Source organism: Grampus griseus (assembly GCF_964374135.1).
Source record: "Grampus griseus genome assembly, chromosome: 19".
Taxonomy (NCBI): Eukaryota; Metazoa; Chordata; class Mammalia; order Artiodactyla; family Delphinidae; genus Grampus; species Grampus griseus.
The window spans coordinates 58,043,873-58,071,507 of record NC_139013.1 but is presented as its reverse complement, the minus strand read 5'-3'; the positions used below and the strand labels follow the sequence as shown (position 1 = coordinate 58,071,507).

At 57.4% G+C, this 27,635-nt stretch overlaps 1 protein-coding gene across 1 annotated transcript in view; it reads right to left on the bottom strand.

Moving 5' to 3' along the window:
* Positions 1 to 27,263, bottom strand: part of ACSF3 (acyl-CoA synthetase family member 3) — a 57,410-nt gene extending 30,147 nt beyond the window's left edge. The window contains 5 exon segments of the mRNA XM_082677979.1: positions 5,009 to 5,154; positions 6,723 to 6,877; positions 18,836 to 18,991; positions 20,146 to 20,845; positions 27,219 to 27,263. Coding sequence (XP_082534105.1) covers positions 5,009 to 5,154; positions 6,723 to 6,877; positions 18,836 to 18,991; positions 20,146 to 20,799 — 1,111 coding nt within the window. The 5' untranslated portion in view covers positions 20,800 to 20,845; positions 27,219 to 27,263.
* Positions 27,264 to 27,635: the final 372 nt, after the last annotated feature.

Here is a 27,635-nt window from a genome sequence, read left to right as displayed (position 1 = left end):
GGATGGTGGCTACATGCTGAGACCCCCAGACTCGTTGGAACCAGAAGGCTGATGACTGATATTCCTGGGACACCACCCTGTTACCTCACCACCAACCAGTCAGAAGAATGTCACACATCCTGCAGCCCTCCCCGAAAATGTCGCCTTTAATAGCCCTTCCCTGAAAGCCATAAGGAGTCTGGGTCCTTTGAGCACCAGCCAGTTGCTCTCCTTGCCTGGATCCTGCACTTTCCTTCACCACAACCCAGTGTCAGTAAATTGGCTCAGTTCAGTAACACTTACAGAAAGGAGGAAGCAGAGGCTCCATCCAGGCGCTGGGAACACACGGAGATGTGGGGAGATGCTGTGGAGAAGGGAACCCTATGGGATCTGCTGTGGCCTCCAGGGAGGTGAGTGGCTGCCCTCAGTCCCACAGGACTGACAGTCACAGGGGCATGTCCCCACTTACCCACAACTTCTGTACAACTTGGCTGCAAACTGGGGGTTCCCTGGGCCCCTCCTGGGATTAAACGGTTTGCTAGAGCGGCTCGCAGAACCCAAGAAAACAGGTCACTTCCTAGAATATCACTTCATTACAAAGGATACAAGGTGGGAACAGCCAGATGGAAGACACACCTCTATCAAGTATGCGGGTGGGTGGGAGTCTCTAAACTGGCACACTCTCCAGGCACATCACACTCCAACACCAACCCGTGTTCACCAGCCTTGTTTTGGGTTTTTATGAAAGTTCTATTATGCAGGTACAATTGATTAAATCATTGGCCACTGGTACTTGATTCAACCTCCAGCCCCTCTCCCATCCTAAGAAAGTCAGGACTGTCCAGCCTATTCAATGAAACCTGAACTGCTAAGAATGTCTATAAAGAAAACACTGACAGGGCTTCCCTGGTGGCGCAGTGGTTAAGAATCCACCTGCCAATGCAGGGGACACAGGTTCCAGCCCTGGTCCGGGAAGATCCCACATGCAGCGAAGCAACTAAGCCCGTGCACCACAACTACTGAACCCACAAGCCACAACTACTGAAGCCCGCACGCCTAGAGCCGATGCTCTGCAACAAGAGTAGCCACCGCAATGAGAAGCCTGCGCACCACAGTGAAGAGCAGTCCCTACTCGCGGCAACTAGAGAAAGGCTGCGCACAGCAGCTAAGACCCAACACAGCCAAAAATAAATAAAAGTAAAATAAATTTATATATAAAAAAAAGAAAACGCTGACAGAATTACAGCACCAGTACCACAACGGTGGCATTAAAATCGCCACAGAAACACCTATGATTTGTTAAAGTTAGGTCTACAAACGGCAGAGACTGCTGTTAGGGCAGGGCAGCTGCTCAGACCCCAGAAGACCCCGCCCCTACCCCAGTGGGTGGAACAGAGCAGGGCCAGCCTCCTACACCCAACTAGATGGAGCCCCGCCCACGCCAAGTGCACGCTGCCCGTCCCATGCCACGTGATGCTACACCGCCCACGCCACGTGCACGCTGTCCCTCCAACACCGCGAGAAGCGGCCCCGCCCACACAACGTGCACGCTGCCCCGCCCACACCGCGTGGACGCTGTCCTTCCCACGCCGCGTGACGCTGCCCCTCCCAGGCTGCGTGAGGCTGCCCCTCCCACGCAGCGGGACGCGGACCCTCCCAGACCGCGGGTTACGGCCCCCCCCAACGCGTGACGCGGCCCGGCCCACAACGCGTGACGCTGCCCCGCCCATACCACGTACACGCTGCCCCGTCCACACCGCGTGACGCTGCCCCTCCCACGCCACGTACACGCGGCCCCGCCCACACAACGGGCACGCTGCCCCGCCCACACCGTGTGGACGCTGTCCCTCCTACGCCTGACGCTGTCCCTCCCAGACTGCGGGACGCGGCGCCCCCACACCACGAGACGCTGCCACGCCCACACCGCGTGACGCGGCCCCGCCCACACCACGCGGCCCCACCCACACAACGTGCACGCTGCCCCTCCCACACCTGACGCTGCCCCTCCCAGACTGCGGGACGCTGCCCCGCCCACGCCACGTACACGCGGCCCCGCCCACACCGCGTGACGCTGCCCCGCCCACGCCACGTACACGCGGCCCCTCCCACACCACGTGGACGCTGTCCCTCCCATGCCTGATGCGGCGCCCCCACACCACGAGACACTGCCACGCCCACATCGCGTGACGCTGCCACGCCCACACCACGTACACGCGGCCCCGCCCACATCACGTACACGCTACCCCGCCCACACCACGTGCGTGCTGCCCTCCCCACACCGCATGCTCGCTGCCCCTCCCAGACCGCATGACACGGCCATTCCCACACCGCACAGACGCGGCCCCTCCCACACCGCACAGACGCGGCCCCTCCCACACCGCGTGATGCAGTCACTCCCAGACCATGGGATGGGGGCCTTCCCACCCCCCGTGACGCTACCCCTCCCACGCCTAGCGCACATTGCCCCGCCCACACGACGTGCATGCGGCCCCTCCCACACCGCGTGACGCAGCCCCTTCCACATCGCGTGCACTTTGTCCCTTCCACACCGCGTGATGCTGCCCCTCCCACACCGTGTGCACGCTGCCCCGCCCACACCGCGTGACGCAGTACCTCCCAGACCGCGGGATGGGGGCCTTCCCACGCTGCGTAACGCTGCCCCGCCCACACCTCGTGACGCTGCCCCTCTCACACCGCATGCACGCTGCCCCTCCCACACCTCGTGCCCACTGCCACTATCACACCGCATGACCCGGCCCCACCCACACCGTGTGACGCTGCCCCTCCCACGCCTCGTGCACGCTGCCCCTCCCACACCGCCTGACGCGGCCCCCACCCACACGTGCACACTGCCCCGCCCACACCGCGTGACGCGGCCCCTCCCCCACCGTGTGGACGCTGCCCCTCCCAGGCCACGTGAGGCTGCCCCTCCCACGCCGCGGGACGCGGCCCCTCCCAGGCCGCCTGACACTGCCCCTCCCACACCGTGTGACGCTGCCACGCCCACACCACGTGCACGCGGCCCCGCCCACACCGTGTGATACGGGCCCCACACCGCGTGATGCAGCCCCGCCAAGACCGCGTGGATGCGGCCCCTGCCACAGCTCGGGACGGGCCCCTCCCACACCCGCAGGGACTGAATGTCCTCCTGGTGTCCACTGGGCAACAGGCTGGCTGCAGTCAGTAGGGCAGGCTGTCCTTCCGCCTCCCTTTAGAACGGTGTCATCAGTGGCCAGGTGACTTTAATTGTCCTGTGGCTCTGTCCGGCCTCCTGTGACTGTGCCTCACTGGGTCCTGGAGCGCCTGTCTGGCAAGCCCTGTATCTGATAGCAACCTCCGATCAGCGCATGTCAGGCCCAGCAGTTAAGGTCACCACCCCGGGCCTCAGCCGAGCAAACAGTATCCTTCAGGCCATGCGCCCCTCCGGGCCGCCAGGGAACCTGTGATGGGCCAGGCTGGCAGGATGTGTCCCCGGAGCAGTCCAGAGTCCCGGCTGGAAGGAGCCCGGCCCAGGAGTCAGGGGCACAGAGGACACAGCCTGATTGCTCCGGAAGCGGCGCTCAGGGACTCACTCCCGGATTCAAGGTTGACGGCTACTTCCTTCATTGTTTCTAAACCAAAGAGCCGGCCGTATACCCACTGTGAGCCGCCTGCTTCACGGGCGAGAAAAGACCCCGGGCGCTTGGTTCCGGTGTCGAGAAGAGGCCACGCACAGCCACGGCAGAACCCTGAGCCTGAAGAGCTGCAGCCTATTAAGATTCGAGAATTTCTGCCCAGAAGCCTCGGGTTTAGGGCCCGGGCGCAGGTCCCTCTGTCCCGGGGCCTTTGCCCCCGCCCGACAGAGGGTGTCCTGGTCCGACAGTGCGAGCACCTGCTCCGTCTGTGTGACTTCTCCAAGGCCGTCAGAGGGGTAAGACCAGCCCAGTATCGGGGCTGTCGTGTGGACAGTTTGCAGCTTCTTAGAAAGTCAAGCTCACGCCCCCTTCTGACCCAGCAGTTGTACTCTGAGGCGTCTGCCCACGAGACGTAAAGACGCATTCGCACAAAACCCTGCACACAGACCTTCACGACGGCCCGACTGGGAGCTGTCCGAGGCTAGACACGACCCAGCGTCCTTCGGTGGCGGACAGGTTAACGCCGAAGATGCTGCTCAGCACAGGATGTGTCTCACACTTGTCCCGCCAAGTGAGAGAAGCCAGACCCAAAGGCAGGTCCTGGAGGCTGTGCCTCTGTGTCGTTCCAGGAAACGCACAGCTACAGGGAGAGGAACCAGGGACGTGCTCGCCGGCCTGGGGCAGGAGGCGCTGACCGCGAAAGGGGGAAGGTCTGGAGGTGATTCAACTTCGTCTGCCTGAGTATGACGGCAGACACACCGAAAACTCACCGACCTGCCCACCAGAAGGGTGCCTTTTACTGTCGTGCAAGACACGTGGATGCACAGAGGCAAGTACAGGCACACGATGACTTAACGTTTATTTCCAGACGCCTACTGTGTTTTGGATAAGCTGGAGGGTACTGACCGGGAGGGCTAGAAAAGGGCCCAATACAGAACAGACTCACGTCTCAGGCCTCAGGCTCCGCCTGCAGGTTCCCTGTCAGGGACCCGGGACGTGAAGGCTGTTTATGTGGAATGGCCTAGAGAAGGCGGGACAGGAAGATCAAAGGGCAGGAACCCGTCTAGAGCAGCAGGCCCTCCAGACGCGTGCAGGTCCCCGAGCACAGGCGGGGTGTCCCTCCTCCCTTGCCCCCGACACCTGCCGTCTCTCCCGCTGCCACCGGCCTGTGTGGCTCAGGGCACCTGCATGGGAAACTCTGGGCCACGGGAGACCTGGTCTGGACGGAAGCAGCCCCCAGCCCGGGAGGTGGGGAGGGGGGCGCCCTGCCAAGCACACGGCGTCTGGGTCACCTGGGAAGGACACTGCCACCCTGAGAACGTGACCGTAGCCCAGCAGGGGAGCATCCTCCACAGAATGGCCTACCCGAGGACCCAGAGCAGAGGGAGGACACGGCTGGCGGGCGCCACTCGTACCTGGCAGGCGAGCTGCGGTCAGGGGGTTGGACAGGGCCATGCCGATCTCCGTCATCCCGTACCTCTCCAGCAGAGTGTGGCCGGTGATGCCCTTCCACTTCTCCAGCACAGGCAGGGGCAGGGCGGCCGAGCCCGAGACCATCAACCTGCCCGGCACAACCACAGGCTCCTGAGCTCTCGGGAGCACGTGGCTTCTTCAGCCCGGTGAGAGCCACACGCGCCCAGCACCCCAGTCACCGTCACCCTTTAACTCACGGCTAAAAGTGCAGTTCGGGCTGAAATTTAACTCTGTTCTTTGGAAAGAATCTTGGGTATATTTTAGAATGCAAATAGGTCAAGGGGTAATCACAGTAAAAGGAAAAGTGATTTGAGGGTCCCTGGTGGCACGCTCTGCAAACAGTCAACGTGCTGTCCACAAACAGCCCCGAAAAGAGCAGTGATAAGAGTAACGTGATGACAGCTTGTCTGCTTTGGGGACAAAGCACCACCGGGTCTGAGGCGGAGGAGGGGGAGACGGAAGCAGGCAGTCTCCAGTGAGGGGCGCACGGGGGCTCCTCCACGAACACTGCCTGGTGCTGACGGCTCACTGACGATGACACCGATCTGATATGAGAGCCTCGGCATGCGCCAAGTCCCGAAAGCACTGTGTGCAGGAAGGAAGGTGCTTCCGCTTGTAGTGGGGGCGGAGCAACGACCACCCCTGTGCTCCCCCCCCCGGAGGTGCAGGCACAAGGAGCCCCCCCCCCCACCAGGAGCCCGGCTGCTGAGGTCTGAGGGCCTGTCACCCAGAGTCACCCTCATCTCCCCTCTCTGATCTCATTCTTGCCCTTGGCTCCTGAGATCCGGGTACATCGTGCTACCAGTCCCACTCTTGTCCTGGTGGTTGGGCTTTGGATCCCAGCCCCACCATGGCGCCTCGTGGGAGGCCAGTCCAGGGAGGTGCTGGCCTGGCACCCTCAGAAAAGGGCTCTAGTTCCATCAAAACGTCTTTACAGAAAAGGCGCAAAGAGTGGTTGAATGGGAGCAGAACAAGATGAAATGCTTTTCTTGGGTAACTGGAAATTCTCTCCAGGAGACGAAGGGCTTTCCTGAGCTCCTCTCAAGGACTAGGAATCAGATGCACAGAGGCCATGAAGCTCGTGGCTGTCCAGCGCCAACTCGCTGCCCTGTTAAAGGCTGTCTCTGCCACAGACACACGTGTCACACCTCTTGGGCGCACGTGTCATCATGCCTGCAAAGACCTGCCAAACCGCTCACTTCCGTGTGCTCTGCAGATGAACCGCTTGATCACGAGCAGAGAGGAGCTGCAGTCGGCAGGCTCGTGGGAACACGCAGAGCAAACCCCATGCCACCGAAGGGGCCAGACAGCCACACGTCTGTCAGGGAGTGTGTCTGCATGGGGTCAGGGAGGGGGCAGGGCTGAGAGCCAGCAGGTGTGGGGTCAGAAAGGACTTCCCCATCCTCGTCCTTCAGACTCTACCGGAAGACAGGTGGACAGACAGAGACAGAGGGACAGAGAGACCCAGAGATAGAACAGAGACACGGATACAGAACACAGGCAGCTGCGTTGGGAGCACGGATACGTAGAGAGAGATGTAGACACACATTTTAAAGCAAAGAAAAAATACTGCTTCCCAAAACTTAGTGGAACTGACTCACTAAAAAGAAGTTATACTTGGCTTTCTGGATGGGAAGGTGGACTATTTTCATTTACCTGATTTTTTCTTCACAAACCGCACGCACGAAATCCTGGACATGAGGGTGGGTAAAATGTTTGTCGTAATAGTCCATCAACTTGCTGTATATGGTAGGCACTGCCATAAACACATTAATCCGTGGAGTTTCAGAGCTTAAGAACTTTTCCCAAACCTGAAAAGAAAAAAGGAAGCACACAGCAAGAAGATGAGAAGACACGCATGCACAGACACGCACGGACCCTCGGTTCCATGACGAGTGCTCCCAGCAGAGGACCCCCCTTTTCTTAAGCATCAGAGTCTGTAAGCGGCTCCCGTCTCAAAGGGGGTCTCACTTTGACAGGGTGACACAAGCTCCCGGACCTTCCTTGGAGTCACTGTGCACGGGACACTGGCGTCTGGCCTCAGGGGTGGCCCGTGAGGAGGAAGAGGGCCGGGGGGAGGAGTGGCCCTGGGCCTGGGCACCGGCCTCGGATCTGCTGTCAGGGGAGACGTGGCGCCTCAGACTTTTCCAGCCACGCGGACGAGGGTGGACAGAGCTGCAGGAGGGGCCAGGTGGGCCTGAGCACAGCGTCTGGCAGACGGGCGTGCACGCACGGGGAACCGATGGCGTCTGCTGTTTTGTCCGAAGAAGTCATGTGAAGTTTGTATCTTACTCTGTAACGAATGCTTCTCGTTTTAATATAAAGATGCTTCAAGTTTCCCAGCTTATGCTGAGAACGTGCTCGTGTGTTAGCCCTCATCTTCAGGAGAAGGGGCTCTCTCCGTTCAGCCACCGCATGAGCCCATGGTCAGGGCGGGACGGGGAGCGCGGGGTGCTGCGTGCTCAGCATACCCCACAGACAGCCTTCCCCCTCAAGGCATCCAAAACGCTGCAGCCAGCCCGGCCTGCCCCAGTCCCTGATCGCACACTTGCAATTACCTCCTCACCACAGCTGCTTGACAGAGCAAAGGCACTCCTCTTTGGGGGGAAAATTACATCGTTCTTTTAAAGACAACCCCGCCCCCATTATAAAGCATGTATGGGGCTTCCCTGGTGGCGCAGTGGTTGGGAGTCCGCCTGCCGATGCAGGGGGCGCGGGTTTGTGCCCCGGTCCGGGAGGATCCCACGTGCCGCGGAGCGGCTGGGCCCGTGAGCCGTGGCCGCTGGGCCTGCGCGTCCGGAACCTGTGCTCCGCAGCGGGAGAGGCCACAGCAGTGAGAGGCCCGCGAACCGCAGGAAATAAAAAAAATCATGTATGAAAAGAGAAAAATGTGACCCATAACTGAGAAAAAAGCCAACAGAAGCAGCCCCTCAATACGGATGTTGGACTCATACAAGGAATTTAAATTAATAAGTAGGTTAAGAGTCAGAAAAGGCGAACGAAATGGGGGACGATCAAGGATTTCATCAGAGAAGTGGAACTGCAAGAGAACCATTACAAGCTGGAAAGTACATTATGTGAAACTAGGAATTCACTGGATACGCTGAACAGACTAGACGCAGCAAAGACAGCAGTCAATGGAAATGATCTAAACCGAAGTACGGACAGGAAAGAGGAGAAAGAGAAGAGTGTCACCACGTGTGGGACAAGATGACACACTCTGACCTGTCAGGAAAGACAGACGTGCTCGGTCAGTGGAGACACATCCACGTCCACACATGGGAAGACTCAGTGTTGCTAAGGTGGCAGCTCTCCCCAAACCCCAGCAGCTGTGTTTTCTGGAAATTGACAAGCTGACCCTGCAGTTTACAGGGAAAGGCAGAGGCCTCGGAAGAGTCACAGCAAATGTGAGAAGGAGGGAGGAAGGCGGAGGACGCACGCTTCCTGACCCAAAACTTACTCCAAAGCACCAGCATTCAACGCCGTGTGAGGCTGGCGTAAGATCAGACACACAGACGAACGGAGCAGATGCCCAGAAACAAATCAATATGATGATGGCCAATTGAGTTTGACAGAGGAGCCAAGTCACTTCCATAGGATAATCTTTTCAACAAACAGCGCTGGGACAACTGAATATGCACATCCGAAAGGATGAACTTTCGACCCTTACCGCACCGTACCTAAGAATTAATCCCAAGTGGATCAGAGACCTAAACGTATCAGCTAAAACTATAAAACTTTCAGGAAAAAACATAGGTGAAAGTCTTCATGACCTTTGGTTAGGCAAAGATTTCTTAGATACGACAGCAAAAACATGATCTATGAAATTAAAAAACTGATAAAATAGATCTCATCAAAAGTTAAAGCATGCGTGCTTCACAAGATATCATTAAGAAAATGAAAAGACAAGCCCAAATGGGAGAAAATATCTGCAAACCATCTATGTGATAAAGGACAGGATCCAGAATATATAAACTCAATACTAAGAAGACAAATAACCCAATTTACAAATGGGCAAACATCCCAATAGATAGTTCAGCAAAGAAGATACATGGACGCACTCACCGTCCTCAGTGACTAGGGAAATGCAAATTTAAACCACAATGAGATACCACGTCATATCCACTACAATGACCATAACAATGGTTTTAAAAACCAACAAAACAAACGTTGGTGAGGATGTGGGGAAACGAGCCCTCACGCACTGCTGATGAGAACGGGGACGAACAGCCACTGCGGGAAAGTGGGGCAGTTTCTTACAATGTTAACAATCAACATCGCACACCCCAGCAATTCTCATCCTACTTATCCACACAAGGTAAATGAAGAATGTCCACACCAGGATTTGTACGTAAATGCCCAGAGCAAGAACTGGAACTGACCCAAATGCCCAATAAATGATAAATGGGTGAACCAAACGTGGCCCGGCCACATGCTGAAGCACTAGCCAGGGGCCAAAGGGACAAACTACTAATACACATGCTACAACGTGGACAGAACTCAGACGTTCTACAGAGTGAAAGAAGCCAGACCCAGAAGGCCACATGTTCTATGATTCCATTTACACACAAAGCCCAGAAAAGGAAACGCTGTGGAGACGGAGGACAGACAGTGGTTCCCAGGGCCTGGGTGTGGGAATAGGGACTGAGATAATAGTTGAACAAATCCTATAAATTTATGTAAAATCCCTACATCGTTCACGATAGGTGAATTTTATGGTATGTGAATTACATCTCAATAGAGCTATTTTTAAAAAAGGGCAATGCAATGAAAACATTTTCAGTGAAACAAAGCTGAGAGAATTTGTCTTCAGCAGAGCTGCACTACAGGGCTTCCCTGGTGACGCAGTGGTTAAGAATCCACCTGCCAGTGCAGGTTCAAGCCCTGGTCCAGGAAGATCCCACATGCCGCAGAGCAACTAAGCCCGTGCACCACAACTACTGAGCCCACGAGCCACAAGTACTGAGACCGCGTGCCTAGAGCCTGTGCTCCTCAACAAGAGAAGCCACCGCAATGAGAAGCCCGCACACCACAATGAAGAGTAGTCCCCGCTCGCCACAACTAGAGAAAGCCCGCTCGCAGCAACGAGGACCCAATGCAGCCAAAAATAAATAAAATAAAATAAATATATATATTTTTAAGCTGCACTATAAGAACTATCAAAAGAATTCTTCAGGATTAAGGGAAACGACCCAAGAGGGAGACACAGATATGAAGGAAGAAATGAAGAGCGCCAGAAAAGGAAATATATGGGTAATTTAAAAAAATTTTAAGGACCCCTGACTGTTTAAAACAACAATAGTAGCAGTGTGTCATGAAGATGAAGGAAGGGAATAATAAGAAACAGAAGGAACAGGAATATAAAGCACAGGTGCATTAGAGAAAAATCAACACAGTTGGTTCTTAGAAAAGATAATAAAGTTGACAGGCCTCTAAGACAAGAGTGATCAAGAAAAAAGAAAGAAAACATAAACTACCAATATCAGACACCTAAAGGAGACATCACTACGGATCCTAAAGATATTAAAAGGATAATGAGGAGAAATTATAAACTACCCTATGCCAATAAATTTGACAATTTTGATGAAATGCACAATTATTTTTTTAAAGTACCAAAACTGACACAAGAAACAAAATAGAAAATATTCGAAGTCCTACATCTATTAAAGAAACTGAATCCTTAATTAAAAACCTTCCCAGAAAGGTTGGCCCAGATGGCTTCGATGGAATTGTGTCAAAGGCTGAAGGAAAGAGTACTTCCAGCCACACAGAAACTTCCAAAGAACGGATAAGGGGGGGAGGGGTGGCTGCCACGCTCCTTTCACAGACGAGCAAAGCTCCCATACAGAAGCCTAACAAGGATGTCACAAGGAAACCACAGACCTGTGCTCCTTGTAAACACAGAAGCAAACACCTTAACCGAGTATTAGCAAACCAAAGCCAGCAGTATGTGAAAAGGGCAATGCCTCACGGCCGAGAAAGTCTGCTAAAGGAAATTAGAAATATTCAAAACTTTAATCAGTATAACTAACCACATTAACAGAATAAAGAGGGAGACAAATAAAGGGGGTAACTTTATACAATCAATTCAAGAGGTAAAGAAAACCCGTTTGATAATATTCAACCCACCCTGTAATTCAGCTCTCAGAAAACAAGGGAGAGGAATGTCCTCAAGCTAATATACGGTATCTGCAAAACACTATAAGTAACATCATACTTAACAGTGAAATATTAACGTTTCTCCAAGATTGAGAATAAGTCAATGATGTCCACCATTACCACTTCCAAATTAGACTCACCAAAATTTAAAATTCTCTTTATCAAAAGACTATTAAAAAAGTGAAATGAGAAACCAGAGACGGGGCAGAGATTCACAACACGTATTTCTGACAAAGGCCTTTTATCCATAATATATACGGAACACCTACTGATTAGTTATAAAAAGACGACCCAATTTAAAAATGGACAAAAGCCTTGAAGAGGCATTTCATAAAAAGAAAATCTCTGAATGACCAGCAAGCGTGTGAAAAGTGCTCAACACGATCACTCATCAGAGAAATGCAAATCTTATGAGGCCAGTGAGGTAGCAGCATTACACACCCACTAGGATGGATGAAATCTAGAAAGCCCGACCCAGTTGCTAAATGGCGGGGCACGTTGCAGACAGGAGCATAGAACGGATAAGCACTTGGGAAAGGGTTGGGAGCTTCTTAAAACATTTCACATACGTGATCCTGTGACCCACTAATTCTAACCCTGGGTATTTACCCAGAAGAAATGGAAAAGTGCATCTGTGAAAAGACATATGAGAATGTTCCCAGCAGCTTCATTCATAAAGCCCAAACTGGGAAAAGCCAGATGCCCGTGAACAGGAGAAGGGATGACAACTGTGGGTCCTCGGTGATGGAAGGAACCCGCCGCTTCCACACGCAGCACAGATAAACCTCAAAGGATGCCCAGTGGAAGAAGGGAAACACAAAGCCTACAGACGCGGATCCCATTACATGGGAATTTCAAGAACAGGTCAGCTAACTTATAGTAACAAAGACCAGAAGACGTGGTTGCCTGCAGGGGGTGGCTGGGGGTTGTCACGAAAGCACTTCTGGGGCAATGGGAATGTTCTCTTTCCCAGCCTGGGTGTGGCTTATGCAAGTGTAGCCGTAAAAACGCGCTAAACTGCACACTTAGATCTGTGCATTTCACTTCATGGAGGCGAAAACTCAATAAAAGGAAACAAGCACCCTCACTGAGATGCCTAGAATTAACAAGACTGACCACAGTAAGTGTGGGCAATGACCTGGAGTAACCAGGACTCACACATGGCTGCTGGGAGGGTAAAACATGCACCCACTCTGCAGAACTCTTTGGCACTTCCAACCAGAATTAAATATACATCCAGCACCAGCAGGTACAGATCCAAGAGAAATGTCCACGGAAAGATCCTTATGCAAATGTTTATAGCAGCTTTATTCAAAATATCCCCAAACTTGAAACAATCCAACGTCCTTCAACAGAAGAATGGATAAATTGTGGCGCTTTCATACAAAGGAAGGCAACACAGCAACACAAAAAGAACGAATTACAATTGATGGAACTCAAGAGTAAATCTTAAAATAGTACGATTAACTAAAACGCACAAAAGGACACATACTATCGGGTCCACGTATATGAAGAGCATGAAACTCAGCTATGGTGCAGCCCCGACTAGGAGAGAACACTGTGGGCCATGTAAACGTGCTCTGTCTTTATCTGCGTGGTGACTGTCACACAGACACATACTCAGTTTACATACATTTTACTGTATGTAATTTATGCCTCAGTTAAATAAAAGAAGGTGACAACATTCCCCACTTTACAAACCCTGGTGAGTTGACAGCTCTAGGCTATGAGCATCAGCAATGCTGACGTCAGAAGGAGAGGGACAACTGGGCGTTATGTGCCCTGCTGGACAGGTACACACACTGCCTGTGAAGTCTCCTCCCTGCCAAAGCAAAACAAAACCCTGAACCTCATCACGCCTCTAGACCTAACTACCAACTTTCAAGAAGTATAAGGGATAGCGAAACGTGTTAAACGACAGCACAGGGACGTAATCCACAAGATCAGACTGGGGGAAGTGTACAGGACACACAATTTCATAAACAAAAACTGCGAGGAAAAGACTGAGGAGAAACTGAGGAAGTAAAACCATGTGCACGAGCAGTGGTCCAGCCGCCGAGAGCAAAGTGCCTGTGAGAATCCCCGGGGCACGGAGGCCTCCTGATAGGCCTTCCCGCCCAGCTGTGGCTGTGACCTTGACCAGGCCCTGCAGCTTTCTTGCTATCTTCTCACACCACTGTGTTAATCTGGACAGAATCCCTCAGCTCCCTTCCAAGGTCTGACGTGCAGATTTGCTGGAAATCCTGTGGGGCATCCTACTTCCCACTGGCTTGTTAAAGAAACTCTGTCCGCCAAGTCCGCGCTGGCCTGGCCAGGCCGCTCCCCGAGGTGGAGGGCAGTGCCCTCGCTGCCACCTGGCACCAGGGAAGGCATGGGTCCTTGGAGGACACACCGGACAGCACTCGGGCATCTCCGGGAGCGTGGGTATCCCGATCTGGCTAACCAGGAACAGCCTCGAGCCCGTTCCTTCTCACTCATGGCGGCAGCGTCTGCAGGTTAGCGCCCGCAGTGTGCAGACCACTAGAGTGCAGACTCCGCCACTACCCAGCCTGGCAAGTCCCGACAACCGCCTCACGGGGCCCCTCACGGGGGGTGCTTATCCTGCTCACCAGGGCTCGCCCGTCGCCACGAGCACGAGGACAAGGAGACACAAAGCAGCGCAGACCGTACCACGTCCAAGGTGAGGTGCAGGGCCCTGGCCCGAGAGGAAAGGGGGCAGGCTGGGTGAGGTGGCCGTCACTCTGGGAACCTATGGTCCTGGCCAGGCCTCTGGTGGACGCATATGTGGTCCTCACCCAGGCTTCCCACCGGAGGCTGAAGTAAGGACAGAGCTCACACTCAGCAGAATGAAGGGGGAGGGCCGGCCCTAAGGTCATCAACTCAGACACTTGACCCCTGGCACAGAAATGGCATCTGCCCCGGGGGCTGCCTCCGAGAACTGTCTGCAGCCGGGAAGGCTGTGAGAACTCACCCCCATTGGCAAAGAGAACGGCAGCACCGCCACCGTGCCGCGTCCCCGCTGCTTCAACACGTCCATACACTTCAAAGTTGAAGGTCGGGCGATCCCGTCAAAAGCCTCTCTAGGGCCTGCGTCTTACCAGTGAAAACACTCCTGCGGCAGCCAGACCGCAGAGCCCAGACGGATGTGAGCAGCTCCCAAGCGGGCAGCACACAGGAGCCCACACCGGATGCAGCAGAGCAAGGGGCCGGGGCCTTTTCACGCACCAGCTCCCCGACGTGACCCTGCAGAGCATCCGGGACTGGAACCTGGGGCTAGACCCCCAGCAGGACTGCCCTGCCCAGCAAAAGCCAGAACAGGGTTGGAGCACAGCTGCCACGGACGCCTCCTCAGCTTGAAGCAATGGCCAGGGGTTAAGCCCTCACCCGTTTCTGGCAATTGTAACAACACACGGGAGGGCTCTTATTCTGTTTTTACGGTGCTCTGGCCAAAGTCTGGCAATGACAGAGGACACTCCACAATGAAAGGCTGGAGACAGGAGAACAGATGCCTGTTTATCCCGTTCCACCGGCCTGTGTGCGCGGCCCCGCCCAAGTGGCCCCAGGCTGTGGGTCAGATCTGAGACGCACTTGAGCTTAAGAGCTCTGCTTCCCTCCCCCAACTCCGCCTGCAAACACCTCCACCCACTTCAACAAGACGCAGATTTCTCAAAGCCCTCTGCGGCCACAGGTGTGCCAGGCAGCAGGCTTCACATGGGCACCGCAGTCCCGAGCAGGGCACTGGTCTCTACAGAGTGCCCTGGCAGTGGCCCCAGCGGCCTGCACCGCCGAGCCGAAAGCAGTGCCACGCGCCGGGGTCTGCGCCCTCCTGCCTCACCGGCCGGGCCCCACCCTGACTCAGTGCCTCTCCGAGAGCCACCGTGATCCCGAGAAGTCACCGGAGCACGTATCTGCGACAAGGAATCGATCGCAGCCAGGCAGCCTAATCAACAACCAGACTGCATTCCGCGGGGCTGACGGCGGACAGCCCGCCATCAGTCTTCCTGCCGTCCCCGAGTCACCGCCACCGCATCAGTCAGCCTCGCGGGACGCAGACAGCCCCTCACCCCACTGTCCACGGAAGGGCTTGAAGCCGCCAGGAGCTGAGACCGTGTCAACACCAGTGCAGGTTTCTGGGCCCCGCACCTCTTTACACTCATTTCTTTGTTTTTTGTTTTCAATGAATGGTAATACTCTTTTTTTTTTTCTTTTTAAATATATTTACGTATTTGGCTGCGCTGGGTCTTAGTTGTGGCAGGCGGGATCTTCGTTGCCCCACGTGGGATCTTTACTTGTGGCATGTGGGATCTAGTTTCCCGACCAGGGATCGAACCCAGGCCCCCTGCACTGGGAGCGAGGAGTCTTAGCCGCTGGACCGCCAGGGAAGTCCCCATGCGCATTTCTCAAACACAAGCGTAGACAAGCCCCGATATTTAATAATGGTGAAGGTGGGGTTTTCCTATCAATGGTATAAGCAGATTCACAAAGCTCTGAAGCTCAGGGCTGCGTCTTCTATCAACCACAGCAAATGTGTTGGACCCTTCAGCCCTGCTGTATGGTTCTGAGAAACCCCAAGTCAGTGCCTAGGATCGGGAAGGTCTGAGCTGACTGTCCCAGCAAGCCGCTCTGCAGCCTCTGGTCTCCAGCCCCCAGGCAGGAGAGAGGCAGCATCCCAGGGTCTCGCTCTCAGAGGTGCAGGCTGAGTAGTGACAGTGAGGGGCCACTGGAGTGACGGGAGACAGCTGGAGGCCAAAGAAAATAAATGGGACCTGGTGGCCTGGGAGCAGGTGGGAATCCCTGAGGTTTGTTTCCCTGTTGAGTGCTTCCTTGTCCAAAATCCGCTCTCGTTTTCACAGTATCTAAGCTACACAGGTACGTGTTGAACAGAGCCAATCCCGTTAGGCTTTACACCAGCAAGACCTCTCGGGAGGGTGAACACCAAGGCCGTCAGGTGGAGCTGCCCACACCCCAAGGATGATATTCCACATGGAACCCCCGGCTCAGGGACACTGACAAGCCCGCCCGTGTAACCCGCCACCTGCGGCCAAGGGCGGCTGTGGAGAGGGCTCAGGGCCAGCGCCCCCTCACGGCCCACGGCCGTAAGTGACAGCCGTCCGTTCCATCTACAACAGCTCTGCGCCGCCTGCTCTAGGCCCTGGGCACAGGCCTGCACCCCTGCCTCGCCCACCAGGCACTCACATGGGTCAGGACCGAGGAAATCAGGAAGCTGGGACTGTAGCCGGCTGGTCCGCCACTGCCGCTCCGCCTGTCTGGGTCCCTGATCCAAGCTCAGGGTGGGGCACCCCTCCGTCCTCCTGTCTTTGTGGTGCCCTGCAGGGAGGCCCTCCGAGTGAATGAAGCATTGGGGGGAGGGCAACTTGCATTCTGTGGAGACCCCAGGGCGCTCCTGCACTCCTGCTGCACAAGGCCAGACAGTCACAAAACCTCCCTGGGACTAGGGGACGAGCTGGCTGTCCCCACTTGCCCTTAGCAGTCACTCCCGATAGCCTCAGGGCCCCCCTTTCTCCCCCTCCCCGCTGCCCAGTCAGTTCAGTCAGAGCCCCCTCAGGAAGCCATGTGTGCCGGGCCAGACCGACCCCTTTGGAGAGTCACTGGGACTTGTGTTAAGAGGCAGACAGCCCTCTGTAGACCCCGCTGTCTAAATCCTGAGGCCCTGCAGCTGAAAAACAAACAGCAGGATGGGGGCGGAGGAGGGGGCTGGCTGGCTGGGCAGGGTCTGAACGGGCTGCCCTGGCCCTCTGACTGCCACTTCTACTGTTCGGCTCACCGGTCTGTCCACAGCGCTCACGCCGGATTTTAAGCTACGTTCTCTAAACGCAACAGCATCGCCTGTCAGCACACAGGGTCCCCAGCTTCCCTGACGCTGGTCTGCACGCAGCACCCTTGCAAACAGGAGGAGAAAGGGTCCCTGCTTCTCCCTGCTTTGCGTTGCTGGGATTGGGCTCAGTGCCCACCCTGCGCCAGGCTCATCGCTCCTCCGTTAAGAGGACGAGACGGAAGGTCAGGGAGGTGCGGGGCTCGCCCGGGACCAGCCTGTCTGTAGCACCTCGTCCTCTCACTCTGACCTGGCACCAGCACCGATGTGAATTAAGGCTCCAGGCGTGATGTGAGGACGGGCCGGAGACGATCTATCTAGAGCTGCCTCTTTCTGGTGGAGACAGAGGAGGCCGACTTCAGTGAATGATGGATTCTGCAGACCAGGGACCCCAGGCCTCAGGGACCCCTCGTGAGGAAATTCACCCTGGAATAAAGTGACTAAACAACAAGCTCTGTGCTGCGGGCCGAGCCTGGGCACCTCTCCAGAGACCTCACTCGGCAGCCCTGCTGTGCAGAGGTCTCCAAGCCACTCCTCTCCTGGGGCTGCAGACCTGCAGGACAGCAGCCAGCACAGGAGCCCCGCCCCCACAGGAGCCCTGCCCCACCTGGAGCCCATCCCCCAACCGGAGCCCCGCCCCCACAGGAGCCCGCCCCCACCTGGAGCCCAGCGCCCACAGGAGCCCGCCCCCACCTGGAGCCCGCCCCCACCTGGAGCCCCGCCCCCACAGGAGCCCTGCCCCACCTGGAGCCCCGCCCCCAACCGGAGCCCCGCCCCCACCTGGAGCCCAGCCCAGGTGCTTCCTGGGCTCTCCCACTTCGCATTCCCATGCTGTATGGGTTACAGCGTGAGTCAGTGACAGAGTAGGGTCTCGTTCAAGCCCTGTGCTTCCTGCCGGCCCCACGGGGATGTGTCACTCCGGCAGCCTCTCCGTGCAGTCAGCCCATCACCACCTCAGAGCCCTGCCTTCACCTGCCCCAGGCACCTGTCCCCACCAGTACATGGGACACGGAGGCTGGGATGGGACTGCTGCAGAGCAGCTCACCACGTGCCGGGGGCAGGGGCAGCGTCTGGCCAGGTCGCTCCCCTCCTTCTGCACTCTGCTCTGCAGTGCCCGCTCTGCCCCACCTCGTATCCACTCGGCCTCCCTGCCCCGCTGACCGCAGGGCAGTGCTGGGAAAGAACCCCCTGCTGAAAAGAGGAGCCGGTGGGGAGGCTGACACGGAGCCCCCAGCTGGGCCATCCATTGGGACCTTGAAAGCCAGCAGTCAGCTGCACAACAGCCCCAAGACATCCACGTGCTCACCCCCGTGGACGCGCCCCTCACGCGGCAAAGGGGACTCTGCAGGGGTCTGGAGAAGGTGCGGTTGCCCTGGACACTGGGTGGGCCCGACATGGCCACAGGGTCCTCATGTAGAGGGAGATCTGGCCACAGAAGAGGCAGCGGTCACGAGAATACAGAAGCAGAGGCGGGGGTGATGCAGCCACAAGGCAGGGCACACAGGCACCTGCAGCAGCTGGAAGAGGCAGGAGCGGATTCCGCCCCGCAGCCTCCAGACAGAATCAGGCCTGCGGCGCCTGGCCCTTAGCCCCGCGAGCCTCACTTGGACCTGGCCTTCCAGAACCGAGAGTACACTTGTGCTGTGCGAAGCCCCAGTGGCGACCCTCTGCTCCAGCAGTAACAGGAAGCTCGCCGCTGGGACTCTGCACCCCAGAGAAGGGACCTAGCCCGGGGAGGCCCGGAGCCCGCGACGCCGAGAGCCCGGCCCTGACTCACCAGCTGAGCGCTGAACTCGGGCAGCATCACGCAGGTGGCGCCCACCCAGAGCGGACAGAGCAGCTTGTTGACCACGCCGTGGACATGGTGCAGCGGGAGGACGTGGAGGATCACGTCGTCCTTTGTCCAGGCCCATTTGCGGACCAGCCCCGTCACCTGGAGAACGGCAGCACAGCCTCAGAATAGGACGGCGCACACAGCCGGCCGCGCCAGCCGAAAAGGCGGGAGGAGACGGCCACTGCCCCGCCCTTGACGGCATGGGAGGACATGGTAACAGAATGACCTGGGGTCTGACCGCGGGGCCGTCTGTCCACCACTTACCCTCCTGCCAGAGAACAGGGCCGCATGTAGTCAGGGGCTTCAGCCAGTTTGAAAGGGCCTTTGATTTGGGGTCAAAGGCCTCTGCAGACGCTGGGCAGCTCTCCCCTCAAGCGGCTCCGACAGGCCAGGCTGGAACCCGGCTGTCTGTCTGAGCCACGTCTGTTCTGGCACCATCCTCGCCCCGGCTGAGCCAAAAAGTCCCCGATCACTGCCGAGCCTGCCTGGTGCATGCCGCGGTGACGGCCATGTGCGAACACAAGTGAGATGCCCACCCCGCAGAGATACTGGTCCAGAGATGGCCTCTCCAGACAAAAAGCACGTCTCCTCCGCGGAGACAGAGACGACGTGTAATCACGCCTTGCCTGCAGCCGGCCCGACTCAGTTCATGCTGACTTATGGACTGAATTAGCCTGAGTTGATGGCGTTGACCTCTGACCTCCCTCTTTGTGGGTTTGAACTTCTCTCTTATTTTCCCACTCCTGCTGTGTAAAAGTCTTCACTGTACGTGCAAATGCTTTTTGGAAGCAAGAAGAGTATAAACTGCAGATAGATACAGCGGCTGGGGAGTTTCACAGAAATGGTAACTGAGGCCACGGAACACAAGCTAACACCTACGATGCGGCGCACACGAGTTCCTGCTTCTCGTTTCCCAAACCAGCCGCACTTAGGTGCTGACGGCACATCTGGATAATCGCTTTGGGGCTGGTTTCCTTTAAAACCTCAGCGTCACATAGAGTGGCCCGTTCCATGCTCCACACGCCACGCCTCTGGAGGAGCCCGAGGGGGCCTGTTACCCCCCGGCACCTGGGCACTGCACCCCCTACACCGCCAGTGGGGCTGCCGGTCACGCGGCCCCGGGGGTGGGACGATGAGAGCTGTGGCTGGCCCTGCAGAATGAACAGAAGGCCGCCTGCCGTGACTGCTGCTGGGACTGGCCTGCGGGGACACAGCTTGCACCTCCCAACCGTGGCGGCCCCAGAAGCACTCACCACGGCCCTGATGTTCTGATGCGTGCTCAGGACGCCCTTGGGTCTCCCCGTGGTCCCGCTGGTGTAGATGATCATGGCGCCCCGGTCTCTCCAGTCCCACTCTGGCAGCCGGCCTTCCCCGGGGTCCTCGGCTGCCCCGTGGTAGACTGCGGGCGGGAGAGGCAGGAGCGGGACCCCCAGCTTCTGGACCACCGGGCTCAGGAGCTCCACGTGCTCCGGGCCGGCGAGGACCACGGAGCTGCGCGAGTCCCGGATGAAGTACTCCAGCTGGGCCTGGGGGTGCTTCCTGCAGAGGGGGACGGCGATGCCGCCGCTCATCCACGTGGCCCACTGCGCCACCACGAAGGAGACGTCATTGCTGCACAGGAGGGACACCCTCTCCTCCCGGAGGTCCCTGTCGGCACAGCCACGGAGCCGGCAGATCTCCCGGGACAGGCAGAGGCTGCGGGAGTAGAGGTCCTTGTACGTGTGGCTGCCGTGCTGGTCGACGAGGGCGATCCTGTCCCCGAAGCCCAGGGCGCGGCGGAAGCCCAGCGTGCTGCTGTCGGAGCGCGCGGCCGGGGCCGTGTGCAGGGCGCCGCGTCCTCTGCACCTCCGGGGGGCTGGCCACCAACACGGCCCAGGCCAGGCCCAGGCCAGGCGCCGGAGGGACATCACCACGCGGGGCAGCGTCGCAGCAGCAGACACAAAGTGCCGGTACCTGGCGGGAAGAGAGGGCACTGCGGTCACTGCCCTGTGCTGCCGGACCCCCACGGCGGCCGGAGAGGTGGCCTCACTTCCAATCACGGGCGGACATCCCGAGACCGGAAATGCTAACGATCTCACAACACACACCTTTGGAACTTAAATGACCAAAGTTTCAGCTTTTTATTCAATCTCATTGCTTTAAAGGTTTTAAAAACATGCAAGATTCTAAAACAATGAACTAAACTAGGGGAAGCCAAGGAGAAACAAACAGAACTCGATGCACTTCAGGTAAACTCTGAATAACGGTTTTCAAACACCTGAACCCGGAGAAGTACGAGCCGAGAGAAGTACGTGCCAAGGGCCCTTGGACAGCACGGTGTGCACGACGCGGGTCCACGTACACGTGGCTTGTTTTCACTAATCTGCACTGCGGCACATACACGAGTGTGAATACGGAGGGCGGGGGTGTGCAGGAAGGGCCGGCTGTGAAGTCACTCGGATTTTCGGCTGTGGGGTCGCCCCTAACGCCCACCCGACCCCCGCCTGGTTCAAGGGCTGGCTGTGTTCCCTCCCCGCCAGCAGCGGGGCCTGGAAATTCCGGCGAGCGGAGCACAGGCACTGGGCTCGCTTCTGCTCTGGAACACGTGCCGAGCCATGGACTCCTAGGAACCTGTCTAAAATAGAGCAGAGACGCAAACAGGGCAGGTTCACATGTCTGCAAAGCGTCACTCTGTTTTTTAAGCCAAAACATAACTCTTCCCTCTCTTCCCCACAGCCTAACTACTAAACAATGACCAAAACAGTCCGTCCGCCAGGAGGAGGGCTCCCCAGGAAGGCTGTGAGCCACGACCCGCACCTGGAATTCTCCAGTGTGCTCTAGAGGAGGCGGCCTGGGAAAGGGGGGCCGGGCGCACCCCCTCCACGCTGCCACCCCTCCACTCGAGAGGTCAGGAGCCCTCCTGACCCCCAGAACCACGGAAGACGGTTCCTTCCCAGCGCCAGGGCGGCCAGCAAGATCCACGGGCCCCCACCTGCCCTGGCTCGGAGTCCCCACTGCCGTGCCCTCCCCACTGCAGCCTCTGCCACCTCTGCTCCGCCTGGGCGCTCTCAGCCAGAGCAGCATCCCTGACGGGGAGCTGACGGGTGCACCAGCTCCCCCGGTTGTTCCTGAAGGATTTTTAATGAGTATTATTTGGTAACAGACTTAATATATTACGTGTGTTTCCACCTTCGACCACCCTGTTCAATCAGCAAGGCAAGCACTGTTAACCCTATCTCACCCACGAGAAAATTCAAAGTCCCCCCTCCTAAATCACAGCCAGGAGCCCAGCCGGAGCCTTCCCACCCGCAGCCATCGTTCCCCACCAGAGTCACCACGCCAGACGCCCACGGCCACCCTGGCCCACGACAGCACAAGGAAATGGCCTGATGCTGGCTATGCCGTGGCGGGGGGGGCGGGGGCGTGTCTCTCCCTGTTACTGGGGCGGGGGCTGGGGGGGGCAGACTTCACAGGGACCCTAGAGAGCACTTCTGAGTGTCAGAGGCTGATGAGGACGCCTCCAAGGCATTGTCCAACAACATCATAAAATAAAACTTGTAACTCTCGTTCCCGTTCCAGCGGGCCCAGCAAAGCAGGGAAGGTGGGGACTGGCGGGCGGGCAGCCCCGCACCTGCTGCCAGGAGGCTGCTTCTCCCGGGCTCAGCGCATCCTCTCCCCGACAAGCCTCACTCTTCCGTCTCCTTCATTAACTTGCTACGGGGGGAAACAAATGTGCTATGTTTGTTACAGGTACCAAACAGTTTTGCTCTCGGTTGTTAATTTAAAAACAGACTACACACAACACTTTATAATTACCTAACAAAACCAACGGCCCGCAGCAGTAAAGGTCGGGACTGAGCTCTCCTCTGTCCTGAGATCCTCCGCGTGCTGGCTGCCCCGGGTGGCAAGGGCTCTGACACAAGGTCTCCCAGCCTCCCGGCCCAGCAGGCGGAAACCTGGCACCAGAGAGATGCCCGCCTGCCTGACCCTCCTGCCTGCAGGGGCCTCGGCGGCCCCATCTCCTCCCCAACGGCTGCTCCGAGGTCCTATGGAAACACTCCCAAAAGCTCCAGGCCTCCCCCACCGGTAGGCTCTCCAGTACACGTGGCCCACACCCCTTCCAGATGAAGGAGGCCAGAGTGTCTTGTGACGTCCTGGGCTCTGTCCTCTACGCAAGGTTCAGAGGCGGGCTCGCAGTTGGTTTCACACCTCTGGATTTCTGTTACTATAAAGAAACCTGACAAATTGTAAGAAAACAGCTGGGCTTGACCAGAGAAAATAAGAAATGTGATAAACATGTGAGATGTGCCAGTTTCAGAAAGAAAATGAGCTAGTGTGGGCTTCCCTGGTGGCGCAGTGGTTGGGCGTCCGCCTGCCGATGCAGGGGACGCGGGTTTGTGCCCCGGTCCGGGAGGATCCCACCTGCCGCGGAGCAGCTGGACCCGTGAGCCGTGGCCGCTGAGCCTGCGCGTCCGGAGCCTGTGCTCCGCAACGGGAGAGGCCACAACAGTGAGAAGCCCGCGTACCGCAAAAAAAAAAAAAAAAAAAGAAAAGAAAACAAAATGAGCTAGTGAGAAGCAAACCAGGGGCTTTAAGCGCTTCCTCTTCTCACTTCTAGCAAATTCTTCTCTATTTGCTTTACAGACAGGAGAAACTAAAACAAAGAGAATCTATAAACAGAAAACCTACCACACAACGTTTCTGGGTTACGGCCTGAGGCCTGAGTCTTGTTGGTGACCACGCAAGACAGATGTTCGGGGGTGCCCGCTGAAGTGACAGCATTTTCTGGGGTGTTTAGGAGCACAGCACTCAGGCACTGGGTGCCGTGGAGGACAGACAGACGGACAGCCAGGAGTGGCTGCTGCTCCCACCCCTCTGCCTGGCAGGCCTCACAGGGCTTCACAGGCAATGTCACAGTTGCTGCCGGCGACACCCACCGGCTCAGCCTTCCTCTGTCCAGACACCCCGTGAGGGGCCTAGGAAGGGCAAGCTTTCTGCCTGCTCCCCCTGGGGCCCCAGGGACTGGACCACACTGAGGGGGGCCAGTCAGAGAGAAGCTGGGGTCTGAGAACTTGAAATGAAAACTGGAAGACAGGCTGACCGCCACTTCCCCTCCCTCCCTGGCCAGGGGTGGGAGGGCTAGCTGACTTCTGACTCCATAGCAGCGAATCCACAGTGGGCTGGGGACGGATGCCGGGGGCAGGCAGTCAGAGCAGCACCTCCAAGAAAAACAGAGAGGTGAAGCCACCTGCCCAAGGCCACAGAGCAACTGGAGAAACAGCATCGAGACCCAGGCCCGGCTGGCTGCAGCACACCGACCCACTCTGAGACACCACAGGTGGTGAGGAAGGCCCTGGGCAGGGAAGGCCAAGTCCGTGCTGGGAGCTGCCCCAAGAGACACCACACGTTAACTGGGCGGCACCCCCAGCCTAGTGACGGCTCAGCCGTCCAAAGAGGGCACTCAGCAGTCCCTTCTAGATGCGACATGAAAACAGGAAATGCAAGCCCTCTGTTCCCACGGTTTTGTTTTTTAAATGTATCCTAAGGAAATAATCAGCCGTGGACACAAAGGTTCACTGTGGGGTGTTCACTGCAGGGTTATTTCTGCTATTGAAAAACCATGGCTAAGCCAGGTGGTCCGGAAGGTCTGAGGAGGCCAGGGCACACACACGCGTGTGGGGCTGGGCCACGGCCCGACTGCACCCGCCCCCGCAGCGCTGCTCAGGGGAGGGACGTCCCTCCAGAGACAGGAAGGTGAGCCTCCAGGTGGACACGAGGCAGCAGGGCCACACGTGGCTTTCGTGTTCTTCTTAGCGCTGCTCAATTTGCTCCAGATTTTCTGCAATGAGCACGTACGACTTTTGTAATCAGATTTTAAAAGTCTAATAAATGACATTTATATTTTCAAATGGAGGTATTGCAACCTCAGCATTAACATTTTCTTTGGTACAAAAAAGGAAAAGGAAAAAAAATAGAAAAAAAGAGGAAAATATTAAAATTATTTGTTCTGGATGGTGGACCTACAGGGTATCTGTAATTTTCTGTAGCTCTTTAATGTCTCAAAACGACAGAGGCAAATAAAAATGAGATAGCCTTCTTCTCGCAATTAAACCTAGTGGTTCACGGAAGGCTCATGGGGACAATGATGAAGTCCTCACAGAAGCAGCTGGAACGCCCGCTGCGCTGGCCCTCAGAGCACCGCAGGCCTGGCGTCCGGCAGCAGTGACCTGGCCCCAGTGTCCCAGTGCTGGGAGGTGGCAAGACCGCCTGGCCCCGCGTGGGGACGGGTGTCCCGAGGCAGGGTGGGGCAGGTGGCTGGAGCTCGGGGGACGGGGAGCCTGCCAGGTGACCTGCAGGGAGGGAGGCTCAGGGACACGGAGCTGTGCTCACACGGGGGTGTCTGTGGAACAGACGCTGAGGAGGGGCCCTGCCTGCTCACCACGGAGCCTACAACCCAAATGACTTTTAACTGGGTAAACGCTGCCAGAGCGGCCGCCAGAGAAGCTGCACTAATTTTTTCTCCCACTGAACACGTGGGAACATGGGGCCACCCCTTCGAAACAGCTTTTAGGTGCTCCCGAAACCACCCATCATCGAGCCATTCAATACAGAGCTAAAATCTCCAAGGTCAAGGGGAGCAAGGCCCTGCCTTGAACAAGCAGAAAGAACGAGGTCAGGTCAGATGACTGTCCTGAGCAGGTCCAGGTGCAGAAAGGCCAACAGCTACCTCAGGAAAAGAGGCCACGCCTTCCAACCACCAGCCCCCTTGGCCACGGGGCCCCCCATCACTGCCGGTGGCACAGCCTGGAGTGATGTTGCCGCCCAGTAAATGCAGTTCGGCCACGGATTTCTCCCCATCTCGATTAACCGACGTCATGAGGTCAGCACCACCGTGCAGCAATGTCAAAAAATCCCGGCCAAGAACACGGAAACCTGAATTCTGGAGAACCGGACGCCTTCTCCCGGGCAGGCCACGCCACGCTCAGCTCCCGCCGGGAGGCCGGAGCCCAGGCAGAGACCCAGCAGAAGCCACTCAGTGCTCTGACCATCAGGTTCCCAGGCCAGACCACTTAGGTTACTTAGGGTAACCACGGCCCTCTCAGGACACACACCCAACGCCGGGAAGATGACATCTGTCACGTCCTAACCGGGGTGCTGGTTGACAGCACAGATTCTAGAGTCAAAACAGGCCCAGCCTGGAACGTTCACTGGTTTTTCCGAGTTTTCCTCAGCCGTCTAAGCCTTCGGCTCCTGTGAGAACCGCCCAGCACACACAGTGGGAAGCACACGGCCCAGCCACGCTCAGCCCCATGCTCACCACGGAGCCATGTGACAAAAATTACGCGATAAGAACGATACTTGCATTCAAATGAAGGCGGCTGGTTTCGAAATGAATCAAATGGCACCTGACGGCTCACCACCACCCGCCGCCAAGCCCGCCCGCTGTCTGCGGACTCGGGGAAGGTGCGCGGCTGGGGAGGGGCCCGCACCCTCCCTCTGCGCCGGACACTTGTCTCAGCACGCTGCCTGTGGTCTGGGGAGCCGCTTTCAAAGTTACATTTTTAAGTAACACTCACACTGCATTCAAATCAAAAACACCAAAAGGGAAAAGCAAACGCTTAAACCCATCTCCATATTAGGACGTAAAATACTATTTTAAAGATGCCATCTGGAGGGATGAAGCTTACAATCTTGGGCCGTGGCTTAATCCACAGATGCCGTCTGCCTTGAAGAGCGGCTCTGGGACATGGGGTGGGGGCACAATAGGGACTGAGGAAAGCTCGCTAGACTCGCTGGGCTTTCACGTTTCACATCAGAACCTCCGGGGGCCCCCTGAAGCCTGCTGGGGATGTCTGTGTTCCTGGGCCCAGCACCGGTGCCCCCTACCCCCACCTGTCCCTGCCTAGGTCTCCAAACATGCCCCTCCTCGGGATGGAAGCCTACAAACTCCCCAAACACGGGATTCCTGTTCCCACCTCCAATTGTCATCCTTCCCCCTTTTGGCAAACTCCTAAGCATCCTTCAAAGCCCCGCTGAGTATCACCTCCTCTTTAGTGCACAAAGCAAACAAAGAAAGTGCGGGGGGAGGGGCGTGGTGCTTCAAGGAGGATTCCTGCGGCCCAATGAGGCCGGAAATGGATTTGTTTCCGACAAGGCAGATCAACTTCCCTCCAACTATGGCTGAACGTGGACTTGACTCACTCCTACACCCCGGGGGCCTGGACGTCGCCGCCAGCGCCGCGAAGGGAAGGCAGGGTCCCCACTTGACGCAGCCCCTGCGAGGGAGGGGGCGGGGCGGGACGCGGGGTGGAGGAGCGGGGGTGAGGGGTGAGGGGGCGGCCTCTACCTCCGCAGGCCGGACTCGCGCTCCTCCTCCTTGCCGGGTCGGAACCGGAACCGGAACCGCGGCTGCGCGCGCACCCCGCGTCCGGCGCCCAAGCGCGTCCCCCGGCGCGGCACCGCGCCGCGGGTTCCGGGCGCGAACGTTCCCCACGACCGGTCGTCGCGGCCCCGGGGCCCGGGCGGCTGCGTGTTCACCGCTCCCATCCCGAAGCGGGTTGGGAACCGGGCGCCTCAGGTGTTCTAACTCCCAGTTGGGCGGAGCCGGGCACAAGCCCGCTCGGCCGAAACGTGAGATTTCTCTGAAGTAACAAATCAACCCCGGACACACGGTTCGGGCCAGCGCGTTTCCCGCCCGCCTCCCGGGGCGCCGCGAGCCGGGCCGAACCCGGGCTGGGCCGCCGCCCCACCGCCCTCGGTGTCG